The sequence below is a fragment of the Mobula birostris genome, chromosome 9, assembly GCF_030028105.1.
Source record: "Mobula birostris isolate sMobBir1 chromosome 9, sMobBir1.hap1, whole genome shotgun sequence".
In the NCBI taxonomy this organism is placed as follows: Eukaryota; Metazoa; Chordata; class Chondrichthyes; order Myliobatiformes; family Myliobatidae; genus Mobula; species Mobula birostris.
In genome coordinates this window covers 15,408,185-15,424,624 of record NC_092378.1, presented here as the reverse complement: position 1 = coordinate 15,424,624, position 16,440 = coordinate 15,408,185, and the positions used below count along the sequence as shown (strand labels likewise).

The 16,440-nt window shown below is 41.4% G+C and overlaps 1 protein-coding gene across 3 annotated transcripts in view; it reads left to right on the top strand.

Moving 5' to 3' along the window:
• The window catches only part of grip1 (glutamate receptor interacting protein 1), a 344,038-nt gene that overhangs the window by 230,253 nt on the left and 97,345 nt on the right, over nucleotides 1-16,440 (top strand). For all 3 annotated transcript variants that reach the window (XM_072267520.1, XM_072267518.1, XM_072267519.1), the window contains exons 4-6: nucleotides 299-444; nucleotides 12,041-12,124; nucleotides 14,298-14,373. In XM_072267520.1, coding sequence (XP_072123621.1) covers nucleotides 299-444; nucleotides 12,041-12,124; nucleotides 14,298-14,373 — 306 coding nt within the window. The remainder of the gene's footprint in view (nucleotides 1-298; nucleotides 445-12,040; nucleotides 12,125-14,297; nucleotides 14,374-16,440) is intronic.

Here is a 16,440-nt window from a genome sequence, read left to right as displayed (position 1 = left end):
TAAGAGACAATCCACTTTGCAATTAATGAGGCAAAAGACTATCTTCAAAGGAGTAACAAAAGGATTTATTAATGACTGAGTATTGAACGGCTCGGAAATCACAGTTCCTGGCTATGTTAATTGTATGATAATTATTCATTTTAAGGGTTTTTAAAGTATTTTCAATTTACCTGATGTATTAGAAATGTGCATTCCAAGAAGTGGTTAAAAGAACAGATATAATGAAGATAAATATGTTCAAGTTTGCATTGTAAAAAGCAATGATGTAGACTGACTGTACTGTGGCATTAACTTACAGAAGCGATCAGTTAAATATTGGAGACTACATCAAATCTGTCAATGGAATCAACTTAACAAAATTCAGGCACGATGAAATCATCAGTCTCCTGAAGAATGTTGGTGAGAGAGTGGTTCTTGAGGTGGAATATGAACTGCCTCCTGTTTGTAAGTACCTTTGATATTTTTCAATAGAAAAGCTTGGATTAAGGATTGATAAAGTTAATGACATATTTAAAAACTGAACTTGTCTGTTGAAAAGGCAAATACACATTCTTTCATCTTTTGTGATGTAGCACAAAGCCAAGGATTCAACTGTTCAATTACATTAAAGCCCCTTTCAAAATATTAATATTTGAAATGTAAATATAAACATTGAACTTTTACATTAACAGACAGCATTATGTGAATTTTACAGAGGAAACAAAAAACAATGATCTTAAGATCAAATAACAATTGTAATACCTGGACTGAGAACGGACTTATCACCAGTGGGCATTTCATTCATTAACATGGTAGTGAGTGGAATGATTGGGAATTGTCTCTAAAAACACTTCCCTTCTCCAATCCTTTACCTTTCCCACCTGTCACCTCTTCGCTTCTTACTTCCTTCCCCACCCACTTGGCTTCACCTATCACCTTGTAGCTTCTTCTATTCCCCCCCCCCCAGCTTCTTATTCTGGCTTCCCTCTTCCTTTTTAGTCCTGATTAAGGGTCTCCCCCAAAATGTTGATTGTTTATTCATTTCCATAGAAGCTGCCTAACCTACTGCTGTCTTTAACCTCTTGCTTTGGCAATCTGAGATATCCACTTGCTTCAAGCAGATTTCAGTTATACTGGTGTTCAACAGGAATGTGATAATCAGCCTCAGGTGACTGTCATCCAGAAGCACTTACATCCACGTTGATGAAGTGCTTTAAGGGGTTGGTGATGGAACATATCAACCTGCCCGAGGAGCGACTTGGATCAACTCCAATTTTCTTGCTATCTCAACAGGTCAACAGCAGATGCCCTTTCATTGTGGCTCTTCACTCAACCCCGGAACATCTAGACAGTGAAGATGCATACATCAGGGTGCTCTTCATTGACTGCAGCTTGGCATTCAACACTATCATACCCTTAAAACTGATCAATAAGCTCCAAGACCTACGTGTCAATACCTCTTATGCAACTGGTTCCTTGATTTCCACACTTGCAGACCCCAGTCAGTTTCAATTGGCAACAACATCTCCTACTTAATCAGTGTCGGCACAGATACACCACAAGGTTGTGTGCTTAGCTCTCTACTTGTTTTATACTTATGACTGTCCAGGGCCTGACTTGTTTCTGCCATCAAGAAGAAGGTACAGGATTCTCAGGACCCACACCAGCAGGTTCAGGAACAGTTATCAATCCCCTACCATTAGGCTCTTGAATCAGAGGGGATAACTTCACTCACCCCAACAATGAACCTATGGACTCACTTTCAAGCACTTTTCATCTCATATTCTTGATATATTAATACCATTTTGGGTTTTTTGGGGTTTTGTTTTGTCTTTGTATTTGCAGTTTGTTGTCCTTTGCACATTGCTTGTTTGTCCATCTTGTGTGTGTTTTTTCATTGATTCAATTGTGTTTCTTTGTAATTACTATAAATACCCAGAAGAAAATGAATCTCAGAGTTGTATATGCTGACATTTATGTACTTAGATAATAGATTTACTTTGAACTTTGAACTTTAAGTTCCTTCAGCATTTTCTGTGTGTTGCTCTGGATTTCTGGAATTTGCAGGTCTCTTGTGTTTAGTAGTTTCTTCATTGGAAATAGTCTTGTCTGTGTCAGAGAGTCCTGGCCTCAAAACCTACTGTGAGACTTGACCAGTGCACAACGTTCAATCAACATCAGACAGAAGATGAATATTTACTCAGTATCATATTGCCATTTGTGGAAATTTGCTGTGTATAAATTGGCTACCAAATTTCTTACATTACCTACCCTTCAAAAGTATGTAATGAGATGTACATAACTTTGCGATGAACTGAGTGGAAAGTGTAAATAAAAATTGCAATGTAAATACAAACCTTTATTTTCTTTGCTTTTGTAAATTTTGCACAGAATTAACATGTACTCTCTTGTATTACTCAAGGAAACATGCTAGATCATTTCTGCATGGTAACAACAATGTACAGTACTGTGCAGAAGTCATAGGCACATATGGTGCAGCTAGGGTGCCTGAGACCTGTGCACAGTACTGTATCTGTCAACATGGAATGAAGGTTGAGTTTGTAAATCTGGCGGGAGCAAGGGATGTTGGGAATGGCGAAGGTGGAGTGCCATGGCAGAGGTGTGGGACAGGTGGCAGATGAGTGTCACGGGTGGGGGTATGGTTGGCACAGGTGCAGACACACCCAGTCCTGAGATACTAGGCAAGGTCATTTGATTACAAACAATTGGTTTATTGATCATTACAGAATGACTCTCTGGTGCTTCCCAATCCTTCCCCTCTCCCTTCCCCTTTTCCCAACCATGATTCCCCTCTCCCTGCCCCCTTCCCACTCTCAGTCCACAATAGAGACTCATATAAGAATCATGATTATCATCACTCACATAAAATTTGTTTTGTTTTCTGCAGCTGTACAGTGCACTACATAAAATTGCTACAGTACTGTGCAAGCGTCTTAGGCACTCTGGCCATATATATGTGTCTAAGACTTCTGCTTAGTACTGCATTTTTGATCTTCAAGTGTGTTTTGAATAGAATCAGTTCACCAGGACTCCTGGCACCTTTTGTGGTTGAGCCACTGAACTAAATATTTCCCTTCAGCTCTCTTAATACTGTGTTGATATGCCAGCATAATGCATAATCTGAGGAGCAAGACTGTTATCTGCGCTTTCAAGAGTCCTGCGGACAGAAAAAGTGCCATGGTGCATTAAGATTGATCAATAAGGCAGCCTACTGACGTGGTATGCTGTGCACTAAGCTGCCCCGTGCAAAGGGGCAATCACAATCCCAAACTTCCAGCAGGAGCCATACTGAGGGATTTCCAGTCAGCAAATCAGAGCTGCAATAACGTTGCTCTGTTCTGTGACTCATACTGCTCATGATGTTGGCTTCCTTGCTCAGGCACCACTGAATCAGCAGAGACAAGTGCATTCAGGACTGAACTGCTTCACCAATCAGCCTGGAAAAAACAGTCACAGAACTGATAGTGCTATTACTGTTCCACCTGGTGTTGTCTTAAAATTGGCACTAATTCAACCCACTGAACTTCTGTCTGTTTCTTTATCTTCAGCTACAAGCAATCATTTCCAACTGAAGGCATTATTAAATAAGATGCAAGGAAATTCTTCTGCACACATGTAGCACTATATTTTTATAGTGGTAATACTTAAGGTTCAAACAAATTGGAAATTGTTTTCTACAGCTAAAATTACTTTTCAGTAACAATGTTTTGTTTAACAACCAGTTAGTTTCATGCTGTAGAAGCAGAATTGAATTGACTTTATTTCTTACATCCTTCACGTACATGAGTAAAAATCTTTACATTACATCTCCATCTAAATGTGCAATGTGCAATCATAGTAATTTATAATTTATAATAAATGGAACAGTCAGTGTAACATAGAAATACACTCAAATCATCGTGAATTAATCAGTCTGATGGCCTGGTGGAAGAAGCTGCCCGGAGCCTGTTGGTCCTGGCTTTTATGCTGCGGTACCGTTTCCTGGATGGGAGCAGCTGGAATAGATTGTGGTTGGGGTGCCTCGGGTCTCCAATGATCCTTTGGGTCCTTTTCTCACACCTGTCTTTGTAAATGTCCTGAATCATGGGAAGCTTACAAATACAGGTGCGCTGGGCTATCAGTACTACTCTCTGCAGAATTCTGCGATTAAGGGAGGTACAGTTCCCATAATAGCTAGTCAGGATGCTCTCAATTGTGCCCCTGTAGAAAGTTCTTAGGATTTGGGGGCCCATACCAAACTTCCTCAACCGTCTGAGGTAAAAGAGGCACTATTGTGCCTTTTTCACCACACAGTTGGTGCGTACAGACCACGTGAGGTCCTCGGTGGTGTGGATGCCGAGGAACTTAAAGCTGTTTACTCTCCCAACCCTAGATCCATTGATGTCTATAGGGGTTAGCCCGTTTCCATTCCTCCTGTGATCCACAACCAGCTCCTTTGTCTTTGCGATATTGAGGGAGAGGTTGTTTTCTTGACACCACTGTGTCAGAGAGATGATTTCTTCCAGCAAAAGATCATTTCAAATCGAGCTAATTAAACCCCCCTATAGGATTACACCTTTTTGCATTAGTCTCAAAGGAGCTGTGGTGATTTTCAAATTTTCTGTGTCCTGCTGCCATGTGCAAATGATTGGTAGTGATGTGTCTAAGACGTATGTTAAAATACACCAAGGTATTCGATGAAAGTTTGAAGTGTTGAAAGAGAAATGTTTGTAACAGTTAAGTGTCATTATAACTTTTAGGTCTAATATATACAGTTAGTGGCCACTCATTAGGTACCTCCTATACCTAATAAAGTGGCCACTAAGTATATGGTCATGGTCATCTTCTGCTGCAGCCCATCCACTTCAAGGTTCGACATCTTGTGCATTCAGAGATGCTCTTCTGCACACCACTGTTGTAATGTGTGGTTATTTGAGTTACTGTCACCTTCCTGGCTATACTCCTGTGATCTCTTAGTAACCAAGGCATTTTCGCCATTCACTGTAAACTCTAGAGACTTTTGTGCGTGAAAATCCCAAGAGAGCAGCAGTTTCTGAGATAATTTACTCCATCTGGCACCAACAACCATTCCGCGGTCAAAGCCACTTAGATCACATTTCTTCCCCTTTCTGATGTTTGGTCTAAACAACTGAACCTCTTGGGCGTGTCTGCATGTTTTTATGCACTGAGTTGCTACCACGTTTGGCTGAGTAGATAACTGCATTAATGAGCAGGTAAATGGGTTTACCTAATAAAGTGGTCACTCAGAGAATATTTTGTTGTATTCTCAGAAAACCATTACATGCTAATCACTGCATTGATCTTAAAGGATATGAAATGCACTCTACTTGAATGAAATTATCTCACAACAACAGGCAGAAGGTTTCAGTGTCTTATGCTCACTTTTTGCAATTTTAAGTACATCTGCTGTAGTTGAAATGCAATTTTTCTTTCAAAGGTAACTTACATTTATATGATAATAGTGCAGAAAAAGAAACTTCCATAATACTTTACAGAGAGTTAATCAGAGAAAAGTAAATCATGGAAAAGGATAGGATCAGAGAGAACAGGAAAATGTTTAATTGGGGAAGGGCAAATTATGAGACTTTAAGGCTAGAACTTGCGGATGTGAATTGGGATGATGTTTTTGCAGGGAAATGTACAATGGACATGTGGTCGATGTTTAGGGATCTCTTGCGGGATGTAAGGGATAAATTTGCCCCGGTGAGGAAGATAAAGACTGGTAGGGTGAAGGAACCATGGGTGACAAGTGAGGTGGAAAATCTAGTCAGGTGGAAGAAGGCAGCATACATGAGGTTTAGGAAGCAAGGATCAGATGGTTCTATTGAGGAATATAGGGTAGCAAGAAAGGAGCTTAAGAAGGGGCTGAGAAGAGCAAGAAGGGGACATAAGAAGGCCTTGGCAAGTAGGGTAAAGGAAAACCCCAAGGCGTTCTTCATTTATGTGAAGAACAAAAGGATGACAGGACTGAAGGTAGGACTGATTAGAGATAAAGGTGGGAAGATGTGCCTGGAGGCTGTGGAAGTGAGCAAGGTCCTCAATGAATACTTCCCTTCGGTATTCACCAATGAGAGGGAACTTGATGACGGTGAGGACAATATGAGTGAGGTTGATGTTCTGGAGCATGTTGATATTAAGGGAGAGGAGGTGTTGGAGTTATTAAAATACATTATGACGGATAAGTCCCCAGGGCCTGACGGAATATTCCCCAGGCTGCTCCACGAGGCGAGGGAAGAGATTGCTGAGCCTCTGGCTAGGATCTTTATGTCCTCATTGTCTATGAGTATGGTACCAGAGGATTGGAGGGAGGCGAATGTTGTCCCCTTGTTCAAAAAAGGTAGTAGGGATAGTCCGGGTAATTATAGACCAGTGAGCCTTACATTTGTGGTGGGGAAGCTGTTGGAAAAGATTCTTAGATATAGGATCTATGGGCATTTAGAAAATTGTGGTCTGATCAGGGACAGTCAGCATGGCTTTGTGAAGGGAAGATCGTGTCTAACAAGCCTGATAGAGTTCTTTGAGGAGGTGACCAGGCACATAGATGAGGGTAGTGCAGTGGATGTGATCTATATAGATTTTAGTAAGACATTTGACAAGGTTCCACATGGTAGGCTTATTCAGAAAGTCAGAAGGCATGGGATCCAGGGAAGTTTGGCCAGGTGGATTCAGAATTGGCTTGCCTGCAGAAGGCAGAGGGTGGTGGTGGAGGGAGTACATTCGGATTGGAGGGTTGTGACTAGTGGTGTCCCACAAGGATCGGTTCTGGGACCTCGACTTTTTGTGATTTTTATTAACGAGCTGGATGTGGGGGTAGAAGGGTGGGTTGGCAAGTTTGCAGACGACACAAGGGTTGGTGGTGTTGTGGATAGTCTAGAGGATTGTTGAAGATTGCAGAGAGACATTGATAGGATGCAAGAGTGGGCTGAGAAGTGGCGGATGGAGTTCAACCCAGAGAAGTGTGAGATGGTACACTTTGGAAGGACAAATTCCAAGGCAGAATACAAAGTAAATGGCAGGATACTTGGTAGTGTGGAGGAGCAGAGGGATCTCGGGGTACATGTCCACAGATCCCTGAAAGTTGCCTCACAGGTGGATAGGGTAGTTAAGAAAGCTTATTGGGTGTAGCTTTCATAAGTCGAGGGATAGAATTTAAGAGTCGTGAGTTAATGATGCAGCTCTATAAAACTCTGGTTAGGCCACACTTGAAGTACTGTGTCCAGCTCGGGTCACCTCACTATAGGAAGGATGTGGAAGCATTGGAAAGAGTACAGAGGAGATTTACCAGGATGCTGCCTGGTTTAGAGAGTATTCATTATGATCAGACATTAACGGAGCTAGGGCTTTACTCTTTGGAGAGAAGGAGGATGAGAGAAGACATGATAGAGGTGTACAAGATATTAAGAGGAATAGATAGAGTGGATAGCCAGAGCCTCTTCCCCAGGGCACCACTGCTCAATACAAGGGGACATGGCTTTCAGGTAAGGGGTGGGAAGTTCAAGGGGGATATTAGAGGAAGGTTTTTTTACTCAGGGAATAGTTGGTGTGTGGAGTGCACTGCCTGAGTCAGATACACTCGTGAAATTTAAGAGACTACTAGACAGGTATATGAAGAAATTTAAGGTGGGGGGTTATATGGGAGGCAGGGTTTGAGGTTCGGCACAACAATGTGGGCCGAAGGGCCTGTACTGTGCTGTACTATTCTATGTTCTATGTTCTAAATGTTGAGGCTCAGGCGTTTTTAGAAGAGCTGAGAGAGATGACAGTTCTTGGTTAAAATGACTGGTGTTGAGGATACATCGGGAAGTGGAGATGTAAAGAGGACTAGATCACGGTGGAACCCAGATAACTCGAGGCATGACTGTCAATGAAGGAATGAAGAGAGCATGGTTTGGGGTGTGCCTACAAAGACCTGAATGGATAAGTTCAGAAATAGGGCAGATTGTAGAACTCAGCTTTACAGATGTGACTTTGAATGAAGTCAGCGATGAAGTTGGTCATTCAAAATGCAGAAGAAGATAATGAAATTCAGGACCTGCATCAATCATACATAACAGCTGAATGGTGAAGAAAATCTAGGTTAAAATAAGATCCAGGTATAGTACCTGAGACGCATGGCAATTCGATTGCAGTAGAAGATAAAAGGAGCAATCGGTTTGAAGATGATGAGGACTTTGCAGACATTTTGGAGTAAGCAAAGCCCCTAGGCCTGAGTCGACATGGTAGTAGTAGTACAAGGTTGAAATAGATAGAAGCAAATGATTTTAAGATGTGGAAGAGGGATGGAAATAGGAAAGTTGGTTCAAGGTCACAGAGGTCACCAGGCTGCATTATTTGGTGAAACCTGAGAGCATCTTGGGAGAGGATGACAGAACTAATTGTGAACAGAGGTGAGTTTGGTGGGTTCAGCTTGCCTGTGGTTTACCAGGAGGAAAACCTACACCATCACTTGTCTTCTGTTGCCAAGCCAAATTTCGTTCTAATTACCCAGGATCTCTCAGAAGCTAGTTTCCTATGCAGGAACTTATAAAAGGCTTCACTAAAGTTCAAGTAAATCATATCCACAGCTCTGCCCACATCAAAATATTTTGTTAACTGATGCACTATCAATTACTCCAAAAGACTGGAAGTAGAGTTAATACTGAAAGGCTTTAATTAGCAGTAAATGGTCCATGTCCCTGCTGAGTATCTGCCCCGGACTGAGGGAGGAGCAGTGGCACAGTCGCCTTTATTCAGGGATCTGTGGGAGGAGCCACAGGAGCAGTCAGCAGAGGAGTGTGTCCAGACAGACAGACACACACACAAACACACACACATATATATATATATATATTTATGGTTTACCACATTAACTTTCTAAAGAATTTAATCACTTTGATCACACAGGATCTGCCCTTGACAAAGCCGTGTTGGTTGCCTCCGATTAGTCCCTGCCTTTCTAAGTCATCATTAATTCTCTCCTAAAATTTTTTCCAGTATCTTAGCAACCACTGATGTTAGGCTCACAAGTATGTAGTTACTATACTTTTTCCCTTCTCCTTTGTTGAAAAGGGAACTATTAGTCTATTTTTTAGATTATTATTTAGCTATACAACTTGGGAAAGTAGTCTGTTTTTAATTTTTTTATCATTGTCTATTTTAAATGTTTTATTATTAGTACAACATGGTATATACTTCTAGTCCAATGAGCCCGTGCCACACAACTACGCCATGTTACTAATTAAACTACTCACCTGTACATCTCCCACATGTCATGGAGAGAAGGTATAAACTCCTTACAGACAGCGGTGGAAATTGAACCCAGGTGGCTGGTTTTGTAATAGTGTTAAGCTAACCGCTATGGTATTGTGCCACACCAGTCATCGAGGACCTCAGTGGAAGTTTAAAAATCTCAACCAGAGCCCCAGCAGTCTCCTGCCTGCCTTCCATAGCACCCTGAGATAAATCTTAAGTGGTCCTAGGTCTGAGGGATTTATCCTTCTTTAAGCCTGTTAACGCATTGATTACCTCCCTTGATTAATGGAGATCTGCAGTAGACTTTCACCATCCCCTTCACTGAATCCTCCAAACCACAAAGTCCATTTCCTTGGTGAATATTGCTGAGAAATTTTCACTTAGGACTCCACCTCCACCTCCGCCTCTGGCTCCATGTGGATTGCCTTGTTGTCCCATGTGGGCCTTACATTTTCCCTGGTTATTTTTTTTGCTCCTTAATATACCCACAAAGACCTTCCAATTTACTTTAATTGCCTCTGCCAATGATAGCTTGTAACGTCTCTCAGCCTTTCTAACTTCCATTTTAAGTGCTTCGCTACAAGGGCATTCCCCATTATTGCTTTCCTATGTCTGTCATATGCTTCCATTTATCTCAATATCCTTTAACACTTAGGGACAGTGTTTTGTTACCAATGTCTTTCACCCTTACAGGAACCTGTTGGCCTTGAGCTCCTGCAGTTTTTCCTTTGAATACATCCCACTATGCAGATGTAGACCTGGTTGCAAATAGGTGACTCCAATATACATATCTTTGCCAAGTCCTCTCATATGTTAATGTAATTGGCCTATCCCAAATTTATTACGAGTTTTTCCCTATCTTTTTCCATAACCACTTTAAAATGTAGTGCATTATGTTCATGATCTCCAAAATGATTCCCTACTTACAATTCCTTCACTTGGCCAGCTACGCTCCTCAAGATAAGATCCAATAAAGTTCCTTCCTTTTGTAGATCTATCTCCATACTCCATCAAAAACTTCCACTGGATATACCTCAAAAATCTCATCCTCCTCTGAGCAGTGTTGCCGAGGCCAATATTTGGAAAATTGAAATTCCCAGCACAATGACCCTATTTTTGTTGAATCTTTCCGATATGTGTTTACATAAAGTATCTCCTGTTGACTATCGTCAGGTCTGTCATATATGACTGGAAAGTGACTAAACCCATTTAAAAAAAGGATCTAGTGCTCTTCTGGCTTATATGACAAATAAACTCTTCTCAGACTTCAAGCCGGGTACAGGTATTGATTATAACGGATGTTTTGATGATAACCTCTGCTGTCTTTCATCCCAGAAGAAGATGGCAGAGCTGGTCTTCAGAACGTCGGTTATAATCGATACCTGTACCCAGCTTGAAGCCTGAGAAGAGTTTATTTGAACCCATTTAGTTGCTAATCTCTACCCATATGGCCTTATTTGAAAAGCCTTTCTAAGTTATTCGCACTCCATACTGAACCAATTCAATCTTTGACTAACAGCGCAGAACGTCCTCTTATTTTACTCTCCCCCTAGCTCATGTGAAAATTCTACATCTTGAGATATTGAGTTGCCAATCCTGCCATTTCTTCCACCGTGTCTCAGTGATGGCCACAAAACTTGTGGAGTCTCATGTTAATTTAAGTTTTGAGTTTAGCTGCTTTGCTATTTGTTCTCCTTTCATTAAAATGGATACAAATTAGCTTTGAATTCCATTCATCTCCCTTGTTTTGCATACTGGTCTGATTAACTGTTTCTCCAATAGATGATTATATCTGTCCATCAGAATAACTACTCAGAGCTTCCTTTCATGCCAACTCAATCTAAACATTCCTCAGTATACCAGCAAACTGGCCAACAAGGATTTTGGTCCTACTCTGGTTAAGTTGGAGGCTATCCTTCTCATACAGGACCTATCTTCCCCAGGAATGGTCCCATTGATCCAGAAGCCTGCAGTCTGTCTCCCTGAACTATCCCATCAACCACACATTCATCTGACCTTTTCTTCTATTCCTCTGCTCACCAGCTCATGGCACCAGAAGTAATCCAGATATTCCGGTTGTTGAGGTCCAGCCCTTTAACTGGCTACCTAGCTAATGACACTTAATTAGCAGGACTTCCTCTCTTCTCAAACCAATGTCATTGTTACCTGCATGTATCATGATCTCTGGCTGTTAACCCCTTTCGAATATTCTGCAGCCACCGCAAGACATCCTTGACGCCAGTATAGCCTACCTCAGAAGGCTGTGGGTGTCCAACCGATAAGTGTGTTGAGGCTTGCGGAACAACAGAACTCAGGGATCTGATAGGAACATGAACCTGTGATGAAGAATCTGAATGGCAGAGCAACCCGAGAGCAGTATGTCGCACTCTTGCCCCTTAAGTTCTGTGTTAAATGCTTATATCCACACCAGGACTCTTTACATAGATGTGGATAGTATAGAATGCCAAAAGCAGCAGAAAATGCTTTGGGAGTTCCACTTGTTTTCAGCATAAAGGAAAAGACGGGGAGAACCATAAACAATTTTAAATGACTTTAAGTCCTAGGAGTTGTTGAAATCAATTCCAAAGCAATGAATCACTTTTGAACTACTGTACCACTATGATGTTTGTAATAATGCTGAGCCAAATGCGCTCACACCAAAGACCTTGATACACCCAGTGGAATCGAAGAATGCAAAGAAATGAGCCACAAATCAATGTTCTTTTAAATAATTAGCTTTGGTTTTGGCCAGCCTGTATTACCAAATCCATTCCCCAATGGTTCTGATACTCTCATTTATTCCAATCAGCTGTGCAGGGCTCCGGTATTATCCTGAAAACTGTCGAAGTGACTTTGCACAAAGAAGGCAACACGTTCGGATTTGTGATCAGAGGTGAGGATATCCATTTACTGGTGCATTGTAACTTGCATTATTTTATGTCTGGTTTGTTTTTGGAGTGAGGTTTTCACAATCTGTTTCTTTTCTCTGTTCCTTTTACACAAATTGTTAAATCTATATGTATTGCTGCCCGTTACACCACTGGTATTTAGGGCAGCAGTGAAGGTCCTCCATCTCTGGTGGTGTTCAGGGCTTCCTTCATCATGTCAGTAGCTTTCTCTCAGTTTTCACTCCTGTCAGTCATGCAAGTCCCAGATGGAGAGTCAGGAATACCGTCACATTCGGATGTTGAAGGATTCTTCATTCCTGTTTCCGTAACAATTTTGCTTGACCAGTCAGGGTTGTTAGCCCTGAGCTGAACCCCTAAACCTGTAAGACCAGTGGACCAATCTTAGTCTGGCCTCTAACCCTTCGATCTGCTTAATATGGCTGACCCTACCAAGAGCCAAAGCATAAAGCCCTGTCCCCAGCCAGCATAGCTCTCTGGGTCACTGAAGCATGTAAGCCTCCAAACTCAATGACGAGATTGTGGTCCTCTTGGAGGAAAACTATATTTCCTTTATGCAAAATTCTCAGAATAATTTATGGTGAAAATAAAGTTTTAAACAGACTCTTGGATATAATAATGTTAGTGCTCAATATTCTCTTTGGTTATTAATTCCATTTCTGGTATGCATTGATTTCTCCTCTTGCACATCCCTTGAGCTAGACTGGTGGAAGTCTGTTACATCAAGTATGCTCTGATTTATTGCTATGAAAATGGGTCGTAGGCTTCAAGGAATAAATTGGACTTCTTCCATCTTGTCAAAATAGCTGGTACTCCAGATATCCAAGTGTGAGTTCTGATGTTTTTTTTTATCTCCCCCAGTGCAGATCGAGGCTGTTGTCATGGCAACTGGTTTTAATAAAGTCGGGATTTTGAGTTGCGCTGTTAAGGAAGCCAGGTGGACCTGACACAACCAAATTGATTTTATAAAAATAATAGAGTATTTTGAGATGGGGGGGGGGCGCAATTTGGCTTATTTCTGGAAAACGACATTCATGTTAGGTGTTGGTATGATTGGTACTGGCAGACCAATTTTGCTCTTCTCGAAACTCTTCCACAAGATGGGACCTTACACATCAAAGCAGACTGTTTTTAGTGCATATTAACTGAAATGCAAGTGAAAATATTCTATTCCTGTCAAAGAAGTTAATTCTCAAGACAATAGCAATATCTTTGTAATCTTGTGGGTCATGTGGCAAGGTGCATATTGCATTGAGGATTGAGTGGATTTCAAAAATAGTTCTGTGACTGTAGTTATGCCTACAATGCTTATCTCCCAAATCTGCCGATAAATAACTGGGTCAAAGAGCTGAGTCTGTTATTTCCTCCTCCTAATGCTGAGAAGTTCAAAATGTTATCTTTGGAGAGGAGGAAAAGGAAGAGACAACATAAACCAGAAGAGAAACGATCTTAAAAATTCAGGCCATAGGACCCTGCTTGATGAAGGGTCTCCAACTCTGCTTCTCCCTCCACAGTTGCTGCCTGACCTGCCAAGTGTTACCAGCATTTACAACTTATGTTTCAAAATTCCAGCATTAGTTATGAATTAATGGTATTAATTCAGTAGATTTGGATCACTAATGTGTCCCCTTCTGTCAAACAGGTCCAAGTCTACTGTAAATGCTGTGCCTGCTATTTTGATTGTGATATACAGGCCTCTACAGAGATTAAGTGACTTATCAGCTTCTTCTCTTCTGAATTATTTAGCGTGTGAGGAAATCCTTACAAGATTATATTTTTCTTTCCTCCCAGGTTTCTCTTCTGCATGTATTGATTGCTTTCTGATGTACAGTTACTCAGATAACCATCATAATTTAGTGTCTCGCTCAAGTGGGCTCCTACATCTGTGAGCTTGATGGTGTGTGCGGGCAGGATACTGAATCTTAGGAAGCCATTACAGGCTATATCCTAACCCTAGTTTTCCTGTCATGCAAGTGTGCACTGGCTGCCAGAAATCTTCCTCAGTTTGTGGGGGCACTTGTTAATACCTTGCCGTAGACATGCTTAAGGTAGTGAAGGTGGTCCAGTTAGCCTTTGGACTCTGCAGGCAGTACAGTTTATCAGTTGGATCGGTTTGGAGAGCTCAAGAATGGATATTGTTTGATATCTTTCTTTTCTCAGGAGGATCTCATGAAGACAGGAATAGATCTCGCCCAATTGTAATAACGTGTGTTAGAGCCGGGGGACCAGCAGACAGGTAGGGTAATAACTGATCTCACTTATTGTGATTGGGTATTGCCCATCAAGCACCGATGGGTCTTATGGGCTTCTAATCAGGTCACATGCTTTTTTCTTTCCTGTCCCTGCTGCCGTAGTTCCCTTTGTTTGACATACAGTGCGGAGTCCACCCTTCAAGCTGCACCACCCAGCCCCCCCCCCCACCGATTTAATCCAAACCTAATCACAGGACAATTTACAATGACCAATTACCTCCCAGCTGCTGTGTCTTTGGACTGTGGGAGCAAACTGGATTACCTGAAGGAAACCCACGCGGTCACGGGGAGAATGTACTAACTCCTTATAGACAGCAGCGGGACTTGCCCCTGGGTCACCGGTACTGTAAAGTGTTGTGCTAACCACTAACTGATTGTGCTCCACCTCATTTTCGCTGAGGGTTTCACCCTGATGCTGTCGCTGGGCGCCATAATGTTCCCTTTCCCAAGTATCTGCCACATCTTTTACGAGGGCACAGTGTATGCAACACAAGGACGGCAATCACACCACTCAATAGGAAGCTTGGCCTCAATGGCATTGGCTGTACTCTGTGATGACTTTACATGAGATGATTAAATGTCTTTGTTTACTTCAACCCAAGTTTGCAATCAGGTATTTCCTTTGACCTCTGAACATAGCAATTTCTTCTGCGTTTTCCATGTACTGATGGGTTAAAAGGCTATTGAGCAGCAACAGACTTAGAAGCTCTATCTGACTCCACTCCACACTTCTAATATGTGGTTGAAGAATGGTAGGAAGTGCAGAACTTGAAGATGATCGTTTAGCAGCAATTTAACTATACAAGTAGTAGCAGTCTCAATGAGAAAGGCATCTCCAATGCAAGTGGAAATTGTGTTCAGAATTTGTGCTGTGAAAATTTTTTGTGCTTCCTCTTTGCCTGTCGAAATCCTCCTCTAATCGAAAGAGAAAATGCTAGTAATGCTCAGCAGGCAAGATAGCACCAATGGGAAGCGAAGCAGTTGATTTCTTGCTATGGAACTTTCCAGAAATGATGGCCTGATCTGCCGAGTGTTTCCAGTACTTTCTCTTTTCTTCCAGATTTCCTGCATCTGCAGGTTTTAGATTTCTAAATCTAACAACACCCCTTTTAACATTAATATATCAGTTTGTTGTTTTTTGGTGTATCTATGGGAACTCTCCTCAAACAAGAAACTGCTCAGATTGTTGTTATGTTAGCAAACATGATTTTACTAATTGATTTTAGATCTGTTGGTTATAAATTTGAAATGCAGATTTAATTAGTGCTGATTTGCGGGTGCCACTTGGTGTTAGCAACTTTGTCTTTTGTCTAGTGTCAGTTTTCACCTTTTTCTGACAATCTGCCACTGACATTTCAGTTCTCAGGATTGTTTGAAGATTTACGTTTGCCAAGGTGATGTGTTTAAAATGTTAGTCTAGTGTTGTTGAAATTGAACAAATAAGCAATAATATCTATTTAAGTTGAACTGATTTTTTGAGATTAATTGAAACCCTTTTATTAATGCCTCAGTCAATAACATAAAATGTAATTGAAAAATTCAACTGTGATTATGAAATTATCCTTTGACCTTGTTCCACCCACACGTCCTTCAAAGGAAATTGCATTTTCTCTGTCTATGCATTTTTGGAATATTATGAAGAGACCTACTCTGTTTTATTGTTAATTGTGATACAAAGGCTTCTGAATGGATGCAGAAATGTTTTACTTGAACAGTTTTGAGAGATTTTAATGATTGGATTGCTCGGAGGACAGAGGTTGTTAGCATTGGAGCACAGATTGTTGAGTGGATATTTGAAAGGGAGATGAGACCAATAGTGGTTTAGAGAGGGGAACTAGAAGAAGCCACCATTGTACCTCACCCCTCACAACCACCATCTCCCAACTGTCTTGCTCAGAAGATAGTGGGACTAGAATTAGGGGACATAGCCTCAAGGTTCGTGGGAGTAGATTTAGGACAGAGATGAGGAGGAACGGCTTTTCCCAGAGAATAGTGAATCTGTGGAATCTGCTGCCCAATGAAACAGTGGAAGCTACCTCAGCAGATATGTT